General features: G+C 39.1%; 1 protein-coding gene across 1 annotated transcript in view; it reads left to right on the top strand.

Moving 5' to 3' along the window:
* The first annotated feature begins 6,195 nt into the window (after positions 1-6,195).
* PKN2 (protein kinase N2) overlaps positions 6,196-22,224 on the top strand; it is a 133,918-nt gene continuing 117,889 nt past the window's right edge. The window contains 1 exon segment of the mRNA XM_045291900.1: positions 6,196-6,424. Within this exon segment, the coding sequence (XP_045147835.1) occupies positions 6,377-6,424 (48 nt within the window). The 5' untranslated portion in view covers positions 6,196-6,376.

The following is a 22,224-nucleotide window of genomic DNA, read 5'->3' as shown; positions in this document are numbered from 1 at the left end:
ATAGGGAAGAACAGAATGGTTCCTTATAACTTCCACAGCCTTATCTTTCTCCAGATGAACAGCTAGTGGATTTGAATCATTGACCTTACAGTTAGCAGCCCAATTTTTAATCCACTGTGCCATCAAGGCTCTTGGCTTTAGAGGCTAAGAAATTTGGCATACAAGGCAAATTTCCCTAATTTTCCGAGGGTCCAACTGTCTGCTACCATAAAGACTGACAACCTGCCCTATAAATTTTCTATTCTGCCGCAGTGTCAACTCAATGGCAGTGGGATTGGTTTGGCTGTGATTTGTTGTTACTCTCATAACCTATCCTATCATAACTGGCATGCATGGTGTATGAGTGCTTATTCATCATCCCAACTCTTAATCTTTCACTGTTTACACAAGTTTCTTCCTCCCACTTTAGAACATTTACCTACAGTATTCTCTTTCTTTGTAAAGTTCGCTACACCATTTTTGTCCAGGTATCATTTATTCACCACTCAGCTAAATGTGGAATGTTCAGGAAAGGATTACCTGACCGGTATTCAAAATATTCTGAATCAATCCTCATTATAATTTTATATACCCATGTGACAATATTTTATGTCTCTTTCACTCAACTCTAAGTTCCATGAAGACAGAGACCAGTACGTTTTGGTCTGGTCCTGCCAAGGCTACTGCAGGTGGGGCTCAAACTTCAACAGATACAGAAACTCTTTTCATGAGAACATATATTTATATTAAGTCAGTCATAATAATAATGTAAATTTGAGGGACAAGCAAGGGACGTACCATTACAGGATAGACAGGACACATGCGAGTACATGACAGGACAGACACATAATGTTTCTCATCGGCTGCCTGTGCCCTGCCTCTATTGCAGTGACTCAGAGGACAGTCATGCCAGGCAGGCTGAGAGTGTTAACACACTGTGGCAAAATGACCGAGATCTGGGGTGATGAGACTGGGTGCAATGAGATGATTCTACGCGATGTTGACAACCTTGCTTCTGATGAGTTATTCTGATGTTACCGACGTGTTTGTCAGCACCGATGATAACTCCAATCCAATTTTTATCAATAATCCTCGAGAAAACGGAATCTCCCATGAAGATTAAGGGAATTACAAGTATGCAGAAAAGACCTCAAATGTTGGCAATAGGAATATTAGATGTGTTCCCAACCCAAGATGCAGGACTGGGACAACAGTCAAAGCAAAATAATTGCATTGTTTTGATGAACATACTGGATAGTTCTTAAAACTTAAGCAGATTGAAATATTGAATGGTATGACATTTGAATTAAGTTGCAGTACCTTTTTTAATAAAAGAAAACAAGTGGTGTGACATCCCACAAACAGCGACTGCAAAGAAAAAAGTAGCTGAGAGTGTTGTTCTTTCCAAGAGAAATGAGCACGTGATCCTGCTGTTGTTGAAGGCAAAGGCAAACCTATGTGCCTCGTTTGTGGTGATGCGTCAAGTTCTGGAGCATCATGACAGCTCAAAATACGCCAAATTTAACGGCTTGGGAGGCAGTTTAGCAGATCAATGCTCTGCAGAGTGCAGTTCACAAGCTGCTTTAAGCAGGTCTCAGGGTACAGAGACCAAGTTACTCAGACAAGTTATGTAATGAGCGAGCTAATCACAAAGAAGCTGAAGCCATTGTGGAGGGAGTGTGAAAAAGTTTACGGTGACTCGTGGGGAGCAAACCCCTAGCACAAAAGTAGAATTGTTTCAGAGTGTTTGTGTGTCTCAGAGAATAGTATCAGACTGGATTAAGGATTTTGCCACAAGATGTTGGCAAAAATATTTATTCACCACTCAAAAATATTTATTCACCACTGTTCAAAAATATTGAACGGCTCTGCAGATTTCTGATTTTTCTCTTTGGCTTTTGATGAGGCAATGGACATAACAAATGGTACCCAATTGGTTTTTTGTTTGTGGGATAACTGCGGAGTTTGACACGGAAGAGGGCCTGCTGTCCCTAGAAGCAGTACCTGGCACTACAAGGGGTGAGGACTTGTTAGGGAGACTTGCTTTATCAATGGAAAAACTTGAGCTAACATTTGAAAGGTTAAGTGGCCTTACTACAGATAGGACTCCAGCCACAAAAAGGGTGAATGGCATTTGTCAAGAAAGAATAGTTTCGGTAGTTGATCCAGATGATTGAATTACATGCCACTGCATCATCTACCAAGGCAGTTTCTGCACAGCCGCTGCAGCTCAACCCTGTGATGTCAGCAGGAGTATCATGCATAGATTTCGTCAAAAGCGGAGGGGATAACAGATGTCAGTTTTCAGAGTTAACTTAATGCCCTTGACTTTGAATACAGTGATCTTGTTTATCACCGTGAAGTGCAGTAGCGGAGTCTCTGTTTTATGCTCGTGAGGTTTCATGAAGTTCGGGATGAAGTCTAGCAGGTCATGGAGATGAAGGGAAACTTGGTGGTAGCGAGTGGCTGTGCGATTTAGCATTCATGGTGGATACTACCGCTCAAACTGCAGGCCCCCGAACAGCTTCTTAGCTCCCTGCTTTCAAATATAGAATCACTTGAAGTTATATCAAGGTTGTGGGAAGTACAACTCGAAAGAAATAACACAGTGCATTCCCCCACTCTGGGAAGATACTTGAATATATGCTGGTGAATGTGGGAAACGAATGGAGGCATTTAGTAGACGATTCAAGGTTGTGGAATTGAACATCTTTACATTGAACAGTGTTCAAGGTGGAACCAGCTGCCGTGCTGGATAACTTACAACACAAAATCATTCAGCTGCCAAGTGGTCGAGCTGAAAGGTAGGTAGCACAACAAACTCTCTGCTGGAGTTCTATAAATATTACATACGTAAGCAATGAATTTCCCACTTTGAGGAGATATGCATTGAAATATGCATTTGTGTTCGGGAAAATTTATTGCTGCGAGCACTTCAAGATCTACAAGCAAATGGTTGACTGCTCTAGATGGAACAACACAAACCTAGACAAGTTTATAACAGCAACATCAATACCAGTAAAGATTGCAAGCTCACCGAAGTGAAATCCTTCCAGCCATCACATTAGGGGATGTTGATTACATGTTCGACCAAATATAGCAGACTAATTTTTAAATGGATAATTTTGTATGGCTTGCAAATGATGCTATAAATATCTAAATGACCCGTGGCAGAAAAAAGGTTCCTTATGAGATAGAAAGGAACACCCCCAATAAAGGGTTTCATAAGGAAAAGGGTGGTGATCAGCGCTTCCGACTTTGTCCCTCTGAGGGGTGGCTCTCCTTTGGGGTTCCTTCACTTTAATTACCAACATTACTTCATTCTGATCTCTTGGAGGTAGGAAGTTCATCCTTTTTCTTTAATACAACTACCATCATCAACGGCTGCCACAAATAAAGCAATAGCAATAACAAACCTTTCCCTCCATTCTCCAAAATACTGTTGGGACAAGTTGGAATTAAAAACAAAACAAAAAACCTTACTCAAGGAAGAGCTGATGGGAAAGAAAGCTATAAAAACAGTGTGGCTTCAAGTCCCTGATGACGACCTTGGAAATACCTTGCGAGATCTCAGAAAAAAGAAGAGCCATAGCATTTGACTAGCTGACTGTCTTTTCTTCATCAACAGAAAACTATATACAGAAGGCAGCTCTTCCAGGGTTTTTCCTGTAACATTTGTGCCACTTTAGAAAGAAAACTAGAAGGCAATATTTTACGTCTAACTATTTTTATTTGAACACTGATCTTTAAAAAAATTTTTTTACTTCTAAAATTTCATTGTGCTGACATTGTGAAGACAAATATTTTCTATGTATATAAAATAAATTACTTCTAATTGTTTGGTCTGTGTTCTTCTTAAAGACTTTTAAAATATCTATGAAAAAATACAAGTGACCTCATAATTGTTTTGTTAAGGTCTTTTAACTTCTTAAACAGACATTTTAAAAAAGGAAACAATCATTTTCTTCTTTATTGCTAATATACATTAGAACATAACTTGAGGTGAACTATACTTAGGAGCCCCTAAAAACATTTGTAAATAAGGGCTAAACACTCATGTGAATCAACATGAGTTTCCATTAAAACTTTTCAAGTGTGCTTCAGTCTGATAGGTTTAATCTGTGATCAATAACTTTAAAAAATCCTGCATATAGACTATGACTATAATTTTTCACTTAAATTTGCCAATTTAAGTTACTACATTTTTTCCCCCAGAATTTCCAAGTTTTTATGTTTACCTTCATTTTTTCCCCCCAGGGACTCCCTTAAGGCTTTACAACAGTTTTGGAAACCCTCAAAGGCAATTCTACTCTGTTTTACAGGTCATTATGAGTCAGAATTGACTCGAGGGCAGTGAGTGAGACTAGACACTGTCTTTTTGTAATTTTAAAATTGCATTGTGACAAAATTTGAAAAAATGTGAATATCTTCTCCTCCATCTAAAATTATTTTTAGTCAGAATGACCATTCACTCCTGATTCCTACTCTCCCCATTAGGCGCCTACTATGGAATTGCTGGTTAGACTCAGCTTGATGGCAAAGGGAATGTGCACGGCAGCCATCTCAATGCCCTTTCTTAGTGAACTAAGAAATTAAACATTTTTTTCTGAATTATGGCAATCCCATGTAATCAACATAGGCATCAACCCAGGTTTGATTTGAGCCACCCACAATGTAGCCTGAGTAAAAATAAGCAATAGGTATCTGCATGTAGTATTTCCCTAACTTTTCTGCTTGCCATTTTTAATTACATTATAGTTGTTTCATCACAAGTCTATTACTTCAGAGGATTCCCCAGTTACTCCAGAGACAAAGGCTCACTCTTAACCAGCATTTTAATTTCAGGGCCCATGACACTGCCCGGCTTAGATAATTTTATCTTAGCTTTTTCTGAATTTTCTTTCATGTAGGAGGGGACTTCAGAAGGTTCATGAAAAAAATGGAATTAAAAGATAACAGAATTTTCCCACTCTTTGTATTTATTTATAAATTTGTATTTATAATTTTCAAAAAAGGCAATTCATTAAACATCTACGTTAATATTGGTAAGACTTTTGAAGTGGCTATCGCATATATCTTGCGTTACAGAAATCAGAAAACGTGGTCACAAAAGTCTAGATCATCCAAGAAATGTTAGTTGTATTAATGCCTGGGAGTTCGGGAGAGGAAACCACAAACAGGATCACTCACTCAACAACAGATCTTATGTGGGATACAATTACATAATCTTAAATATGCTACTTTCTCATGTAGCTATCTACCTAACTACCCTGCCCCTCCATACTGCTTAGTTCTGTTACTATGTAGCTACACCAACTACAGTTGGCTCTTGCTTTCACGGGACTGATTCCAATGTCCTTCATAAACTCTCCATCTCCAAATTTAATTAGGACAATTCAAGAAGCTAGTTAATTTAATTGAGCTAAGTAGAGTTCTTCAGCTCAGCCCATTCAGCGAGAGAGGAAAAGGCATTTTAAAAGTTACCAGGGGATTGCAGCTACTTGCATTTCTTGAAAAGCGCAATCTATACTCCAGCTTAGACCGCTGTGCACTTTATTGGTAGGGAAGGAACGCTGGAGATTACAGGGAGAAACAGGCAGACAGTGTGGGATGGTCGGTGGCCGATAATAAAGTATCGGGCTTGCGCCCATAAACTCTTTGGGTTATGGCGTCCAGGCTGGGACAAGTAAAACTAGGCCCATACTTTGGCAAGAGAAAGAAAAAAGTGGCATTGGAAAATCAAATACTGTAGTCCCGGTTTCTAGCGCTCATCCTCGGGCCGTTAAGCAGAGCAAGAAAGTGGGCGTGGCGTGTTTCCTTCCTCTTCCCGCCTCCCCAGAGACCCAAACTCGTCTTCACCCCGGCCCGGTCCAATCCCCGCGCCGCCACGAAATGGGTCGGGCGTCGCCCCACCCCTCTAGCCCCTCCCACCTGCGGGGTCTCCACCACCCCTCCTCTCCCGCCCCCCCCCCAGAGGCGGCGGCCGCGGCTGTCACGTGTCCTGGCAGCCGCCAAGCGAGGCCGCTTTTGCGACCTGGTGACAGCCAAATGGTGCGACAGGGCGAGTTGCCGCCGCGGCCGCAGCGCCCCGTACGGAGAGGCTTGAGGCGGCTCCTGGCGTCGCCCAGAGGGAGCGGTTGAGCGGAGCCGAGTCCAGCGAGGGCGGCGGCGGGCGGGCCGCGAAGGGGTCCTGCCAACGGGTGCCCCCGCTCCCGACCGCTCTCCGATGAACGGGCCCAACGAAACCGCGCCTCTCGCGGGGGCTGCGTCTCCATGAATCCCTAGGGCTTTTTGGTTTTTTTCTTTTCCTTTCTTTCGCACCCCGGGTCGCGTCCTCCCGCCTTCTCCCTTCGCCAGCTCCGGCCGCGTCCAGGTGCGGAGGCCAGAGCGGAGCGCAATGGCGTCCAACCCCGAGCGGGGGGAGATCCTGCTCACGGAGCTGCAGGTAAGGCCCGCCGCGGCCCGGGCGGGAGGCGCCGGAGGAAGGGAGCGGGGGAAAGGCGGGCGCGGGGTCGGGGACCGAGGGAAGAAGCCGAGCGGCGGCCGCGCCCCTGGCCCGCTAAGTGCGGAAACTCGGGATGTCACTCGGGAGCCGCGTCCTTTGGAGCCGAACCTTTCCCCTTTCGCTGCCGGAGCCGCCTGCCAGAGGGCACTCGCCCCTGCCGCTCGCCCGCGGCCGGAGTCGGCTGCTCCCTCGGTGCCCAGCTCGCCGTCCCCTCCCTCCATGTCGAAGCGGCCCGCGAACGCCCCGGCCGCCCGCTCCCTTAGCCGCCTGCGCCCCGCCCCCCTGCACCCCCCTTACATGGCTCCTTAAACTCCTTTGAATGACTCCCAAGCTGATTGCTCATCCCTCCCCTTGCCCTCAGACTCTGCACAAAGAGCGCCCCCGTAACTCCCAGCCCCTAGAGCAAGTTTACGAACCAGGAGTCGCAGCAGACCCTGCCTGCGCTTCATTGATCCTCTGCAGATGACGGATTAATTGCCTCCCCTCTGCTGTGAGGACTGACTGCCTGGAGAAAACAGCCAGCACAAAACCAAGTGGCACTTTCCCTTCTTCGGCTGCTCTGCTCAGATCCGGAAGCTCGGATGCTGATGCTTTTCACGTTCCCTCCCATTTGGGCGCCCGAGAAAGAGCTGCAGAAGTTGTTTACAAACGAGAAAGCAATCCACTTGAGGGAAAACACTGGGCACACACGCCTGCACGCGATAACAAAATAGGTTCAATCTACAGTCGGTTAATTTCATATTGAACAGCAGCACAATCTTATTCTTTCCCATTTCCAGATTTCTGGGTGCAAGGGGACTCAAGCCACTATGGCAGGTTTATTTTTGCGTATTTTAGAACGTCCCAGAGATGTTTCCAAGTGAATTAAGGCGGCGTGCTTGTTTTTGCTAATGCTTTTAACTCGATCTTATTTTGGTTCTAGTATAGTCACTTTTTTAGGTATTGGAGATGCAAGTTAACAGAAAGGGGGGAAAAATGAATGCTTATTTCTTTTATGAGTTGAATTGTGAATTTTTTTAAGACAATCTAGAAACTGAAAGGTTAATTCTTGATGTCAAAATTAAGTATTACAGCAGCTTCTAAGTTTCCTATTTAAATGTACACTTTCATATATCCCTGTTAGTTTATGGTGCAGTCATATGTAAATTTGAAAGTATTGCTGTAATATTTGATATTTCCTCCACCAAATAAGAGTTTGCCAGGTATAGGAATATACTCTTAGAACCCCTTTGAAGTGCAAAGTTTATATCGTGAAAAATGTTGCTGTATAATATTTTAATTACTCTTCGTCTCTAATAAGTAGGGATTACAGAATACACTTAATAAATAAATGAGATTTATTTTTTATTTTATTAATAAGCATAAGCTTTTAAATGAGAATGGTTAAAGGCCTTTTGAAATCACATTGCCTAGTCGTAAAGCATAAAAAGCATACCTTTTGGTTTTCACTGCAAAAAAAAAAGCCATTGAAATGTCAGGAGAGTTTTTCATCTGAATAGAGTAGCTTTAAAAGTATAAAATATTTGGCATCCTTATATTCACTCATTTAAAAAGTTGTCATAAAACACCCGGTATTTAGATCTGGGACTGAAAATATATTTTGTATTAAAATATAGCATTAGATATCTTTGGTAAGTTGGGGTGTAACAAGGAAGGGAGCCAGAAAAGTAAAATCTGTATATGAAGATTTTAAAATGATATCCAAGGAGGGAAACACCAACTAAAGTTAGGTTTTTATATAAAACTAATTACAACCTATCCTGAAATATGATAGTTTTGATTATTACAGTTGTTCTTGTAGCATTTTACTTTGCTTATTTAACTCCCAATTCTAAAAGAAGTTACTGCATGGCTTTATTGTGTTTGTTAAAATACTGAGGTTAGTGAGATAAGCTCACTAGAAAAATAGGTGTAAAATTTGCTTTACCAGGTATGCCCAACTCTTGAAACATTTTATTTCTTTTGTTCAAATAGTTACTAAACTTCTTTAGATTTTAAAGCTTCTACATTGTTTGAATTTATTTAGTCGAAATGTTTACTAATACTTCTCTAATATGCATATTTTAAATATTCAGTAAGGCAATGCAGCAAGTTTTTTAAAATACTGGCCTCATTTTTTTTTCTGGCCTCATTTTTATAGCTACATATTACAATATATTTTAAGTGAAATTGATCCTAATTTAGAAACTATATATGCAAATTTTTATTCAAATTCTCTTTTAAAAAAATATTTTATTGGCAGCTCTTACAACTCTTAGATCAATTCATACATCAGTTGTATCAAGCATATTCATACATATGTTGCCACCATTATCAAATTATCTTTTAAGAGTGATTGCAGAATTTGAAATACTACTTACATGAAATTGACATAGTAATAGCCTTTAGTTGTAAAAATAAAACTAAAATCTGAAACTGCAGTACTTTGTCTTGTTAGTAACTAATTTTCTATTGGAGTAATGTCTAGATCTTGCTAATTTAAAAATTTTATGCAACAAGGCAATGGTAATTAAGGACACAAACTGACAAAATTGTAGAGTGTAAGGAAGACTATTTGCTGTAGTGAAAATATAAGCTTAATTGACACTTTCTAATCGTGATCTTATAACTAATTTGTTCAGTAGTATTCTCTGTTCTTTATTTGAAGTGTAGTGGGAAACAGTGAGATATTTTTTGTGAGGCCAAAGAAACTATAGTTCATTTCCAAATAAATCAAATTAATAAAAACTATTTTTAAACACCCCCCTCCCCAAATGCATGCTAGCTAAAATAATTTTGTAGAATCCCAAATCAAGTATTGAGCAGCATGCCAATAAGGTTACCATGTTGATGATTGGAAACTCATCTTCAACAAAATGCCTAATAAATATTAGTCTGAGAAGCTTAAACTCCATTCCCAGTAGAGTTCACTGAAACAGACGTGAGTTATTCAGATGGAAGGTCGAAGTAGGTAGTCTTGAATTATACGGGTATTTCAAAGAAGTGTGCTCCTGAGTATCTAGAAAAGCTGTGTTGGAGGATAGAAAATGGCAAGAGAATTGTTACTTTCAAGGCATTAGAAGACAGTGCAAATAACATTGGTTGGTTATTTGACCTCACAATAATTCAGTAAGCTGGATGTTATTAATTACGTTTTACAGAATGTTAAGTAAAATTGCTCATGGGCACACTGTAATTCTGAGTGGAATACAAGCCTGTATATTCTTTAAACTGCCACAGTTTGTGGACCTATAAATGTTTTCCATTTCCATGTTATAGTTGTGTAAACTTTATAAATCAGAGGAAAGATGAGACTGTCTGCCGCCATAAAAAGATTTTACAGTCTCAAAACCCCTAGGGAGCAGTTCTGCTCTGTCTTGTAGGGTTGCTATGAGTCAGAGTCACTCAATGGCAGTGAGTGTTGTTTCAAACTTTGTGAAAATTGTCCAGAAATATATTTAACCAGATTTCCTCGTTAGATCCTTCTGTATAAGGAAGACAATTATTTCCACATTGTTTCGTAATCTGTAATGTAGGCATTGCTTTCATATTGGAACTTGGAATAAGGTGTAATTTTCCACAAAATATAACAGTGCCAATACTTTCATAGCTTCATGTGACAATTACTGTTTTTGATGAAAGGTGTCAAAATACTTACCAGTAACATTTCAGAAGATTTAACATTTTTATATAGGTTGTCAATATTTCTGTAGATTATTTTAAGAAAAATTGGCTATAATCCTAAAAAATTACTTTTAAAAACATTATCGTATATACTCAAGTATATGCCAACCCAAATATCAGCTGAGGCACCTAATTTTGCCACAAAAATTGCATTTAAAAAGTGCCGAAAAACTCGATTTATACACAAGTATATACGGTATATATTTTCCTTTTTAAAATATTTTCTGGGAATGTGTGGAAAGAGTTCTTCAGTGGCTATATTACACCTAAGGTGGTATCTGTAAGTGTTGATCTGCTAACCACAGGGTTGGTGGTTCAAACCTACTGCTTCGAAAGAAAGCTATCTGCTTCTTTAAAACTTTACAGCCTAAAACTCCTATATATATATAGGCTCAATGAGTCAGAATTGTCTCACTGACAGTGGGTATGATAGATATATATTCTGTACAAAGAGGCTTTGAAAAGTTTGTGGGGGGAAATGGAATGAAAAGAGAATGATTTTCCCCCCGGAACGTTATATTTTAGCCATTTTGATGGGAGTTAGAGGTAGTTTCTAATATGCAGTGAGATTAGAAAGGGAAAGGATTAGAGTTAGGAGGAGTAAGATTTTATTGGTGAGTAAGTTGGTTGAATATGGAAGGGTAGCAAGGTGAGTGAGATTTCAGAGGTTTTTTTCTTTTCAAATTATAAATATGTATTCATTATGGAAAATGTAGAAAAACAATGGAACAGATTTTTTTTTAATCTAATACTCAAAGATTACTGACAGACTTTTCTAATTGATGGAATGCTTGGTGTTTGAGTTTATTTTCTCTTTTCCCTTATCCAGTTGTACGTAGTGAAATTTTGAAGGAAAATGAGGTCCAGAGATTTATGAAATAACTGTAGATTAAAATTTTCTCTGTCACTGGTTTTAGATGAGTAAACTTTTCTAATATTAAAATATTTTTATTTTGAGAGAGTGCTTTAAGATGTAATTAAGAAAAGTAAAATGAACTGTATGGATTTATTAATACATACAACATAGAAACAATTCTTGAACAGTAAATGGAAGCAATGTGTTTATTCTGTTTAGGTTTGATGATTGGGGATCCTTACAGAATATTGGAATGATAATGTGTGGGACATAAATGCTCTGTTCAATAGAGGCATATCATTTAGTCATCTTCCAGTTATTGCTTACATAGGAAAGAGTATGTAAAACTAGTATTATAAAAACTAGTAGAACTAGTCTTTTAAAATGAGAGACGTAAAATGAATCATATTTTCCTATAATCTTTCATTAGTATAGTAGATGTGAACATCTACCTTTCTATACCTACTTTCATTATATATGAAAGGTCAGTGCTGAAATAGGGAGAGATACCAAACCAAAGGCACTGCCATCAAGTCCAATGTCAATTTATAGCGACCCTCCAGGACAGGGTAGAATTTAGAACTGGCCCTGTGAGTTTCTGAGACTATAACTGTTTATGGAAGTAGAGAGCTGTTCTTTTTCTCACAGAGCGACTGGTGGATTCAAACTGTTAACCTTGTGTTTAGCAGCCAGGCATGGAACCGTAACATCACCAGGGCTCCAGGAAGAGAGAGGAGTATAATAAACAACATGGGGGCAATATCTAACTTCCCTATTGCCGCAAGATGGGGTCAGACATGCTTCCACCCTCCATCCTTTACCTACTCTGACACAAGCTAACTGTTCTTTCATGCCTTTGTTGAGTTGGATAATTCATTGCATTGGCCACACACAATTCACAAACAATACTCACAATTAAGGGGGCTTATTGGGGAAGTTAACAGGTTACCAAAAGTTAAAGAGTCAGCAAACTGTAAGGGTACAATTATTGGTCTACATCAGCCTCTCTTCTCAGGCATCAACCAAGTCTCTCTCTAGTCCTCAGCCTCTCAGTCACCTGATCCTTTGGCTTCTGTCTTCTTGGACCGGGAAGCTTTCCTATCCCTCTGTGTCACAGTCCCATAATCTTAGCAGTGCTTTTCTTGCTGTGTCCCCTAGTCTCTGTGCCGCAGTCTGTGGTGCCTCTGGTCTCAACCCCCACTACTTCAGACAGGGAACTGGAAGATGCTCTTCAATAATCCTAGGCTTTTTTCTTTCTTTCACTCGAAGATGGCTCTTACACACAGAAGAATGACTTTGATGAAGGTATGGTTTTTGTCTTTTATCAGACCATGCCCTTGAAGGAAACAAAGGATGGTGACATAGTTATACCTTTTAGTTGAATCTAAAAGACACATCCTCCCATCTTTCTCCCAATAACAGAAACAAAAAAATCTTTCTGCCATTTAATTGAGGAACCCTGGTAGTGTATTGGTTAACCTACCCATTGGGCTGTTATCCATGAGGTTGGCAGTTAAAAACCACCAGCCTCCCTGTGGGGGGTGGGGCTGGGGGACCTGGGTTTTCCAGTCCCATCAACAGTTAACAGCTTTTAAAACTCGCAGGAGCATTTCTACCCTATCCTATAAGGTTGCTATGAGTTACCATTGACCCCATGGCAATGAGTTTGAGGGGTTTTTTGAGCCATCGAATCGATGGCGACTCATAGTGACCCGTAAAACAGGCTAGAACTGCCCCTGGGAGTTTCAGAGATGGTGATTGTTTATGGGAGTGGAAAGACTCGTCTTTTTCCTGCAGAGTGGCTCACGGTTTTGAACTGTAGACCTTGCAGATCACAGCCTAGTGTGTAACCACAATGCCACCAGGGCTTCTCTCTTAGAGCACCCTCCAAATGTGATTATAGCCACAAGCATAGAATCCAGAATTATGATACACCTCAAAGAATTATGACTTGAAGGTCAATATGAAGTATATCACAGGAGCCTATCCCAGGCATGGTCTATTCACCATAAGCCATAGCATGTAAGTCCATGGACTCGCCGCTCTTTTTGCTTTTCAAACTTGATGGTAAGTTTTTGTCTTTTTTCCTATGTCTAGTTAAAGTAGCTAGAAATGAAATGGTAGTTTGCCAAGATGAATATCGCTTTAAGTGTTATTTCTTTAAACATTTATGATGTTTGTTAAGTGCCTCTAGTCACTTTCAACTCATAGTAACCCTATGTATTACGGAGTGAAACACTTCCTGGTCCTGCATCATCTTCATAATTGTTCTTACAGTTGAGCCCATTGTTGAAGCCGTTGGGTCGAGGCTCTTTCCTTTCTTTTGCTGCTCTTTTACTTTACCAAGCCTGAGCCTTGGTGTAGTTGTACTTAATGCCATGGGCTGCTAGCTGCAAGGTCAGCAGTTTGAAACCACCAGCTGCTCCTCAGGAGAAAGAAGCTTTCTCCTTTCTAATTAGTCTCAGAAATCCTCCAGGCAGGATTTTTATTTTTGCTATGAGTCAGAATCTACTCAATGATAGAGAGTTTGGTCTCTCCTGATAACATGTCCAATGTACATGAGACAAAGTCTTGTCATGCTTGCCTTTTTTTTTTCTTTTTATCATTTTGCCATTTTTGTTTATAATTTTATCATACAGTTTTAATCACAAATCAGACATCCATCCATTGTGAAGCATATTTATACATGTGTTGCCATCATCGTTTTCAAAACATTTTCTTTCTACTTGAGCCCTTGGTATCAGCTCTTCATTTTCCCCTCCCTCCCTCACTCACCCTTCCACATGAACCCTTGATACTTTATAAATTATTATTATTTTGCCATATCTTGCATTGACTGATGTCTCCCTTCACCCACATTTCTGTTGTCCATCCCCCTGGAAGGGAGTTATGTAGATCATTGTGATTGGTTCTCGCTTTCTCTCCCCAGCCTTATCCTTATCCTCCTGGAATCGCTACTCTCATTATTGGTCCTGAGGGGTTTATCTGTCGTGGATTCCCTGTGTTTCCAGCTCTTATCTGTTCCAATGTACATGCTCTGGTCTAGCCGGATTTGTATAGTAGAATTGGGGTCATGATAGTGGGTGGGGGGCAGCACTAAAGAACTAGAGGAACGTTGTGTATTTCATCAGTGCTATACTGCACCCTAACTGGCTCATCTCTTCCTTGTGACCCTTCTGTAAGGGGATGTCCAATAGTGTACAGATGAGCTTTGGGTCTCCACTCTGCAGTCCCTCTCATTCACATTGATAGGACTTTTTGTTCTGAGTCTTTGATATCTGATACCAGATCACATCAATGCCTCATGATCACACAGGCTACTGTGCTTCTTCCATGTGGACTTTGTTGCTTCTCAGCTAGATGGCCGCTTATTTATCTTCAAGCCTTAAAGACCCCAGATGCTGTATCCTTTGATAGCCGGGCACCATCAGCATTCTTCACCACATTTGCTTATGCACCCGCTTTGTTTTCAGCAATCATGTTGGGAAGGTGAGCTTCATGGAATAATACCAGGTTATTAGAACAAAGTGTTTTTGCATTGAAGGAGTACTTGAGTAGAGGCCCAATGTTTGTCTGCTACCTTAATACTTAACATATAAATATATGTTCATAGATCTATTTTCCCTATCGTTCTATATAAATGTATTTACATATGTACATGCCTGTATTTAGACCTCTATAAATGTCCTTTGCCTCCTAGTTCTTTCCTCTCTTTCCTTTTACTTTCCTCCTTTCCCACTATCATGTTCTGCCTTCATTCGGGTTTCAGTAATTCCTCTCGGCTACATTGCCGTTGATCAAGCCCCACTATACCATCCTTGCCATTGATTTTAGATCACTTGTCGTTCCCTTGTCTTTGAGTTGTCATCCTTGCTTCTAAGGAACATACGGCAATACTTCTTCCAAGACAGATTTGTTTCTTCTTTTTTCACAGTCCAGGTGAAAATATTTAAATATTCTTCTCCAGCACTATAATTCAAATGCATCACTATTTCTTCAATCTTCCTTATTCAGTGTTCAACTTATACATCAATATGATGCAATTGAAAATACCACAGCTTGGGTCAGTCCTACCTCCATCCTCAAAGTAACTTCTTGCTCTTCAGCAGTTGAAAGAGGTCTTGTGCAGCAAAAATTTACCCAGTGCAATATGTGGTCTCATCTCTTCACTGCTACTTCCTTGAGCATTAATTGCAGATCCAAGCAGATAAAATTCTCAACAACTTCAATCTTTTCTCCATTTACCATGATGTTACCTATTGGTCTTTTTGTGAGGATTTGGGTTTTCTTTACATTGAATTGTAATCTATACTGAAGGCTATAATTTTTGATCTTCATAAGCAAGTGCTTCAAATCCTTCTCACTTTGAGCTAGCAAGGTTGTGTCATCTGCATATGGCAGTTTGTAAATAAACCTTTCTCTAATATTGATGCAGTAATCTTCATTTAATCCAGCTTCCCTCATTATTTTCTCAGTTTACAGACAGAATAGTTATGAGGAGAGGCTACAACATTGATGCGTACCTTCCCTGATTTAAGCCATGCAACATTCCCTTGATCCATGTACAGGTTCTGCATGAGCACACAGAGGTGTTCTGGAATTCCTGTTCTTCTCAAGGCATGGTTTATTATGATTGAGTTAGTTGAATGCCTTAGCATAGTCGATAAAATATAAGTAAACATCTTACTGATATTCTCTCCCTTCAGCCAAGATCCAACTAATACCAGCAATATCTCTTGTTTCATGGCCTCTTCTGATCTTTGTTGAGCGATTCTAAATTATTTCTTAGTAAATTATACTACACTGAACAATTGTCAAATCTGTACTCTTAACCAACTTTAACCAGAATATAACAGAATCATATGACATTACTATGATTACCTCTTAATATACAGCAATTAAAACTTGACAGCAAAGTTGAAAATTAGTTCAAAGCTTTAGCATTTTTAATGGACAAACATACTTAGAAATATTTTAAAAACATAGTATTCTATCTTGTTACATGTGTAGTTTATCTTAATTTTAATGTACTAAAACCTTTCGAACTAGCCCTATTATCACATTCAAATTTTATAGTCTCACAAAAATTAAGCTTTTAATCTGTTTCTTATTCTCAATTATATTACGCTCAGACATTCCTGTTCTTCATCTTTTATATCTTTTGTGCAAGCATCCCTCACTTTGTACAAGCCTACCTCCCTTCATTCACAGAGAATGCCTTTTTTTTACAAATGGAAAGTTTGTGGCAACCCTACATTGGGCCATTTTCTCAATGGCAAGTGCTTGCTTTTATGTTTCTGGGTCCCACTTTGGTAACGCTCACAAATTTCAAACTTTTTGTGATACTGTCAGTCACTTAATAGACTGTGTAGTATAAGCATAACTTTTATATGTACTGGGAAGCCAAAAAACCATGTGACCAGCTTTACCCACTGTGCTGTGGTGCTCTGGAACTGAAGCCTCAGGATCTCTGAAGTATGTTTGTACACGTAAATACTGTCTACAGAAAGTGTGAGTGGGGCGGGTGCTTACATAGATTCAGTGCAAAATGATGAGTTGTCATTCTAAAAATAATCTACCTGTAAAGACCAATCTATTCCGGTATTTTATAATTTGCCCATAAAGTGCTGTGTTGATCAAGTTTAGAATTAGATGTCAAAGAGATAATGCAAGGATTCCTCTTGCACAGTTTCCTGGCTTATTTATATATCTCAAGTCCTAAATGTAGTTTTTGTCATTACTAAGATATCTTGATGAAAAACAATTTCAATGCAGTCAAATTTGTTGGACTTTTATCTTAATTGCTTAAGTTAAAAGTTAATTTTAAAAAGTTAATTTTTAATGTTTAAAATATAATAGGAAATGTACATCAAATGTTTTTATAATATAAATTTAAAATATTACAACATTTTTCAGTTTTTTAGGGAAGAGTTGTTTGTGAGTAACCTTCCTCGATTAATTTTGACAAGTCAGCAGATAAACTTAAATTATACCATTAATTAAATTATGTAACCAACTAGTTAATTACTTACTTTGATCGTTTGTAATTCATTTATAATAATAGCAATTTGTGGTTATTCTGTGTCTCGTTTCATCTCCTGAATCTTTGGCTTACTAAGAGATGATTTTTTATTTAGCTTCCTGTCATATTCCCCATAGTTGGGTCAAACTTCTTATGTTTTCCTTAAGTCCACTTTACCCTTGCTCTCGTGTTCTCAGGAAACCATTCACCTAGTCACTGTCTACCTGAGCAGAGGGTGTTCCACCATGTGATTTTCCTCAACTTTTTCTATTGATTTTAAACATTCTTAGCATTTTTGTCATTCTTTTTCTTTAAACCCGTGTTGAAGGAAAATGTTTCACCTTGCTAATAAGTGCACTTCCCTGGGCTTCTCCTTCCCGTGAACTATCGTGCCACACTCTTTTGCAGAATGAGACTTTCATTGTACTACCTACTTCTGCTTTGCTTAAATATCGCTTCACATCTTTCTTATTTTTACTGTAATCTTTCTGTAATATTGTTATCTCCTCAGATTTTTCTTTTGTGCCATCACACACACTTGTTTTACTATTTCTAACTTACTCAAATTTGCCTTTTGCCTAAATTATTCTGTTAAGATTAACAAAAGGCATCATGACTTTTGTTCATTCCAGGGTTTATTGGACATTGGTGCTAGTTTATTTTCCCCAGAATTCCCTTTTAAGTGTTGTAAACACTGTACATTATTGGTTACTTTTCTTTCATGGTATCTGCCATTTATTGCTACTACTTTTGCTAACTCCTTACCTGGTTAATTACTCTTATTTCCTAAGCTATCTCTTCTCTTGGTTACTAGAATTGTTTTATCAGGTTTCAGGGAATAAAAACACATTCAAATGAAACAAGAATTACACTGTGTTAGAAAACTACAGGGATATCTCATCTTATTTAACCGAGGGATAGCTAGCTTAGCTGCCCATGAGTACCAAACAGGAAATGAAAAGGGTTATTTTCTCTATGTAGCCCCACGTTCGCTTCTCTCTTCATAAAAATAACCTGAGTAACCTTCCTTAATCGGATTGCTCACCTCATCTCAGTGGTTCAAATTTACCAGCCTCTCTATGCTAGAAAGTTGATGGTATCTGCTCCCATAGAGATTTATAGCTTCAGAAACCCTATGAATCTGAATCTTACTTGATGGCAGGAGGGGGTCAGGGGTTGAGGGGGAAGTGCTTTGTATTTACGTTGTTTACTGGTTTTCTTTTGTTTACCACCCCCACCCCCCATGACACTCTTACTCTTCTGTTTATATTAACACTACAAGTCTAATACCCATCACTAACTTACTTTGTGCCAAATTGTTAAATACTTGGATGAGAACATCTGATTAGGCCCGCTCCTTCATTTACTTTTGGGAACGGAGAGATGGTGTTCTGTAGTACTAGTCTCCTCCTACGAAGTAGGGACTGTTTTTTAAGAAGAATTTGAATATTTGTCTTGCTTAAAGAAAGCATTTTTCTTTTAGTGATTTCACATTGATTATTGAATAAGACGTATTAAATCTCCTATCATCTGGCCCTTTCGGTTTTTTTCCAGATTTTTCTCACTCTCTCTCTAAACCAGTGAGACTCAACCTTCCTAATGCCGTGACCCTTTAATACAGTTTCTCATATTGTGGTGACCCCCCCCCCCAACCATAAAATTATTTTCATTGCTACATCATAACTGTAATTTTGCTACTGTTATGAATGGGGCAACCCCTGTGAAAGGGTTATTCGAATCCCCAACATGGTCGCGACCCACAGGCTGAGAACCGCTGCTTTAAACTAAAACTGCAGTTCTTTGAATGATGTCTTTTTTGTAAACCTCTGTGTCTTTGCATAAGAAGCTCTGTGGTACAGGCTAACCAATAAAAACGTCTAACCCCTCAGCTGTTCTAAAGATGGAAGAGAGCTTTCTATGGCAATTTGCTTCTGTAATGATTACAACCTTGAAAACCCAACAATTGTGCAGTTCTGCTTTGTCCTATTCGGTCACTGAGTAGGAAGTGACTTGAAAGTAATAATGTTAATACTGATTATTACTGCCAAAAAGTCTTTGTTAAATCAGACATTTCTTAACAGATTGTTAAGGAAATATATTCTGTATATGGGTATCTTATAATCGAGAAAATATTTTACACATTTTTGAGAAATAAGTACATTTAATGAATTTGTCATTTGGTCCACTGGTAAATTAGAATGCTTAGCAGTTTTGCACTTCCGTATCAAATATAGCTCCCAGTTTGGTAACTAGTTAATTATATGAAGAGGCTGCAAAAAGTTCATGGAAAAATTCCATAATCTTTTAATCCCATTTTCTATGAACTTTTGGAAACTTCCTGTTTGTTTTTATTTCTTTTAAAATATCATTTTGTTAGGGGTTTGTACAGCTCTTATAGCAATCCATACATCAATTATATCAAGCATATTTGTACATATGTTGCCGTCATTTTCTAAACACTTTCTATTTGAGCCCTTGGTATCAGCTCCTTTTTCCTCTCTGACACCCCCTTCCACCCTCATGACCCATTGTGGTTATATGTCGATCATTGTGATCAGTTCCCCCTTCCTCCCTACTTTCCCCTTACCCTCCTGGTTTTGCTACTTCCATTTCTGTTCCTGAGGGGTATATCTGACCTGCATTCTGTGTGTCGTGAGCGCTTAAATGTACCAGTGTACACTCTCTGGTCTAACCAGATCTGAAAGGCAGGACTGGGGTCATGCTAGTGGGGACTGAAGTAGCCTCAAAGACCAGAGGAATATTGTATGTTTCATCGATGTTAGTACTGCATCCTGGTTGACTGACTCATCCCTTCTGTGAGGGATGTCCTGTTGTCTACCGATGGGTTTTGGGTCTTTGCTTCAACCCCACCCTCATTCTCAACAAATTGTTTTATGTTGTTATTATTTTGGATCTTCTGGTGCCTCTAACCTGATTCTCTTGACACCTCATGATCACACAGGCTGGTGTGCTTCTTCCATATGGGCTTGTTGCTTATCTGCTAGATGGCTGCTTGTTTAACTTCAAGCCTTTAAGACCCCAGACACTATATATTTTTGATACCCGGGCACCATCAGCTTTCTTCACCACATTTGCTTATGCACCCATTTTGTCTTCTGTGATCATGTCAAGAGGATGAACATCACAGAATGCCAGGTTGTTAGAACAAAGTGTTCTTGCATTAACAGCATACTTCAGCAGAGGCCCAAAGTCCATCCACTACCTCAGTATATTGCCATATAAATATATGTAGACAGGCCAAATCTGTGTTAATATCTCCATAGCTTCGCTTCCTAGATCTTTCCTCTGGGAAACTTCCGCTTTTTTGTCATTGTTGTTTAGTTGAGAGTTTAAAAAAAAACCATGAAAGATGTTTACCAGTATTTTACTGATTATTTGAAGGCATTCCACTGCATGGATCATAGCACATTATGGATAACACTATGAGAAGTGGGAATTCTGGAACACTTTATTGTGACCATGTGGAACTACACCAAGAAGCAGTTGTTTGAATTGAACAAAACAAAAGAATAATGCATAGTTCAAAACTCAGTCTGTATGCTGAACAAAAAATCTCAAGCCGGATTATATGAAAAAACGTACAGTATCAGGATTAGAGGAAGACTCATTAACAGCATGAAATAAGCAGATGACACAACCATGTTTGCTGTTAAGTGAAGAGAAGGTGAAACCCTTACTAATGAAGATTGTGCCTCAGCATAAAGAAAACGGAGATCCTTACGACTAGACCAATAAGCAAGCTCACGATAAACAGAAAATATTGAAGTTGTCAAGGATTAGTTTTTCTTGGATTCACAATCAACACCCATGAAAGTAGTATCAAAGCAAATGACATTCTACATTGGAAAATATACTAAAGATGTCTTCACAGTGTTGAAGACCAAAGGTGCCACTCTGAGGGCGGAAATATTCCCGACTCAAGCCTGGCGTTTTCAGTTGCTTCACATGCATGTGGAAGCTAGACAGGGAATAAGGAAGGCCAGTGAAAAATTGATGTATTTGAATATGTTGTTAGTGAAGAATACTGAAAATTCCCTGAAATACCAGAAGAATGAAGAAATGTGTCTTAGAAGAAGTAGAGTCAGAATGCTTCGTAGAAACAAGGCTGTGGAGACGTCTGTCTCAGGTAATTTGGATATGTTATCAGGAGAGGTCGGCCCCTGGAGAAGGACATCATTCTTAGTAGAGGGTCAGAGACAAAGAGGAAGACTTTTAGCAAGATGGATCGACACTGTGGCTATCACAGCGGGTTCCCAAAAAACCAAAATACAATGGGTTCAAACATGTGAACTATTAGGAAGATCATTCAGCATCAGGTAATGTTTATTTCTGTTACATGGGGTTCTACACATGGGTACCAACCTGATGGCACCTTACAACATCAACAGTAATGTACTTAGTAGATGAATCCTCCTTGGATATGCAGCATTTTCAGTTGTTAAACTTCAGTTGTAAATAGTAAAAGTGGTCTAAATATCCCATTTTCTTGGAAACTTTATAACATTATCTTGTTACCTTATAATGATCCTGTATTATTTAGAAGTGCCTATTTTGATAATAAAGATGCTGGGCTGTCAATTTTTGATAACAGTTATCAGCTTGGTTGCAAAATGAAAGGAAGTTTCATTAAGTTAAAAAAGAAAAGCAAGCATTTTCTAAGATTCCACTTAAGCGGGGATCCCTGGTGGAGCTGTGGGCTAGGCATTGGGTGATTCAAGCCAACCAGTCATTCTAGGGGAAAGATGTGACATTTCCAAAACCCTAAAACCTAAAGCCTGCTCCATCCTAGAGGGTCACTGTGAGTTGGGATCAACTTGATAGCAGTGACTTACTTCCGCATCTTACAACCACTGTTCTATTTATTTTTTTATTTTAACAAAGAAGATAATATGGCACGAGTATGCACTCTATTGGCTTAAAGTTGTCCATTTATAAAGAAATGGATGGACTGCTTTTCATTCTGTAATGCTGTACTTGCCTGCCTCTCTGCCTCCCTTCCTCTGGTCCCTGGTCCTCTATCTCTCTCCTTACAGAGAAGAGAGATGTTAAAATATTTTCCCTCTTTCCTGTCACAGTGACTTCCTGTCCTTGAGGACAGCTTTTTCCAAAAAAAATCATTTTATTATCTATTATTTAAAATAATCATTTACAGCTTTTTAAATAATTTTATCAGGGGCT

This window comes from Echinops telfairi, unplaced genomic scaffold (genome assembly GCF_000313985.2).
Source record: "Echinops telfairi isolate 266 unplaced genomic scaffold, ASM31398v2 ScPeMD7_443;HRSCAF=831, whole genome shotgun sequence".
In the NCBI taxonomy this organism is placed as follows: domain Eukaryota; kingdom Metazoa; phylum Chordata; class Mammalia; order Afrosoricida; family Tenrecidae; genus Echinops; species Echinops telfairi.
Note: the sequence above shows the minus strand (reverse complement) of the source record. Positions and strands in the feature narration are given on the sequence as shown.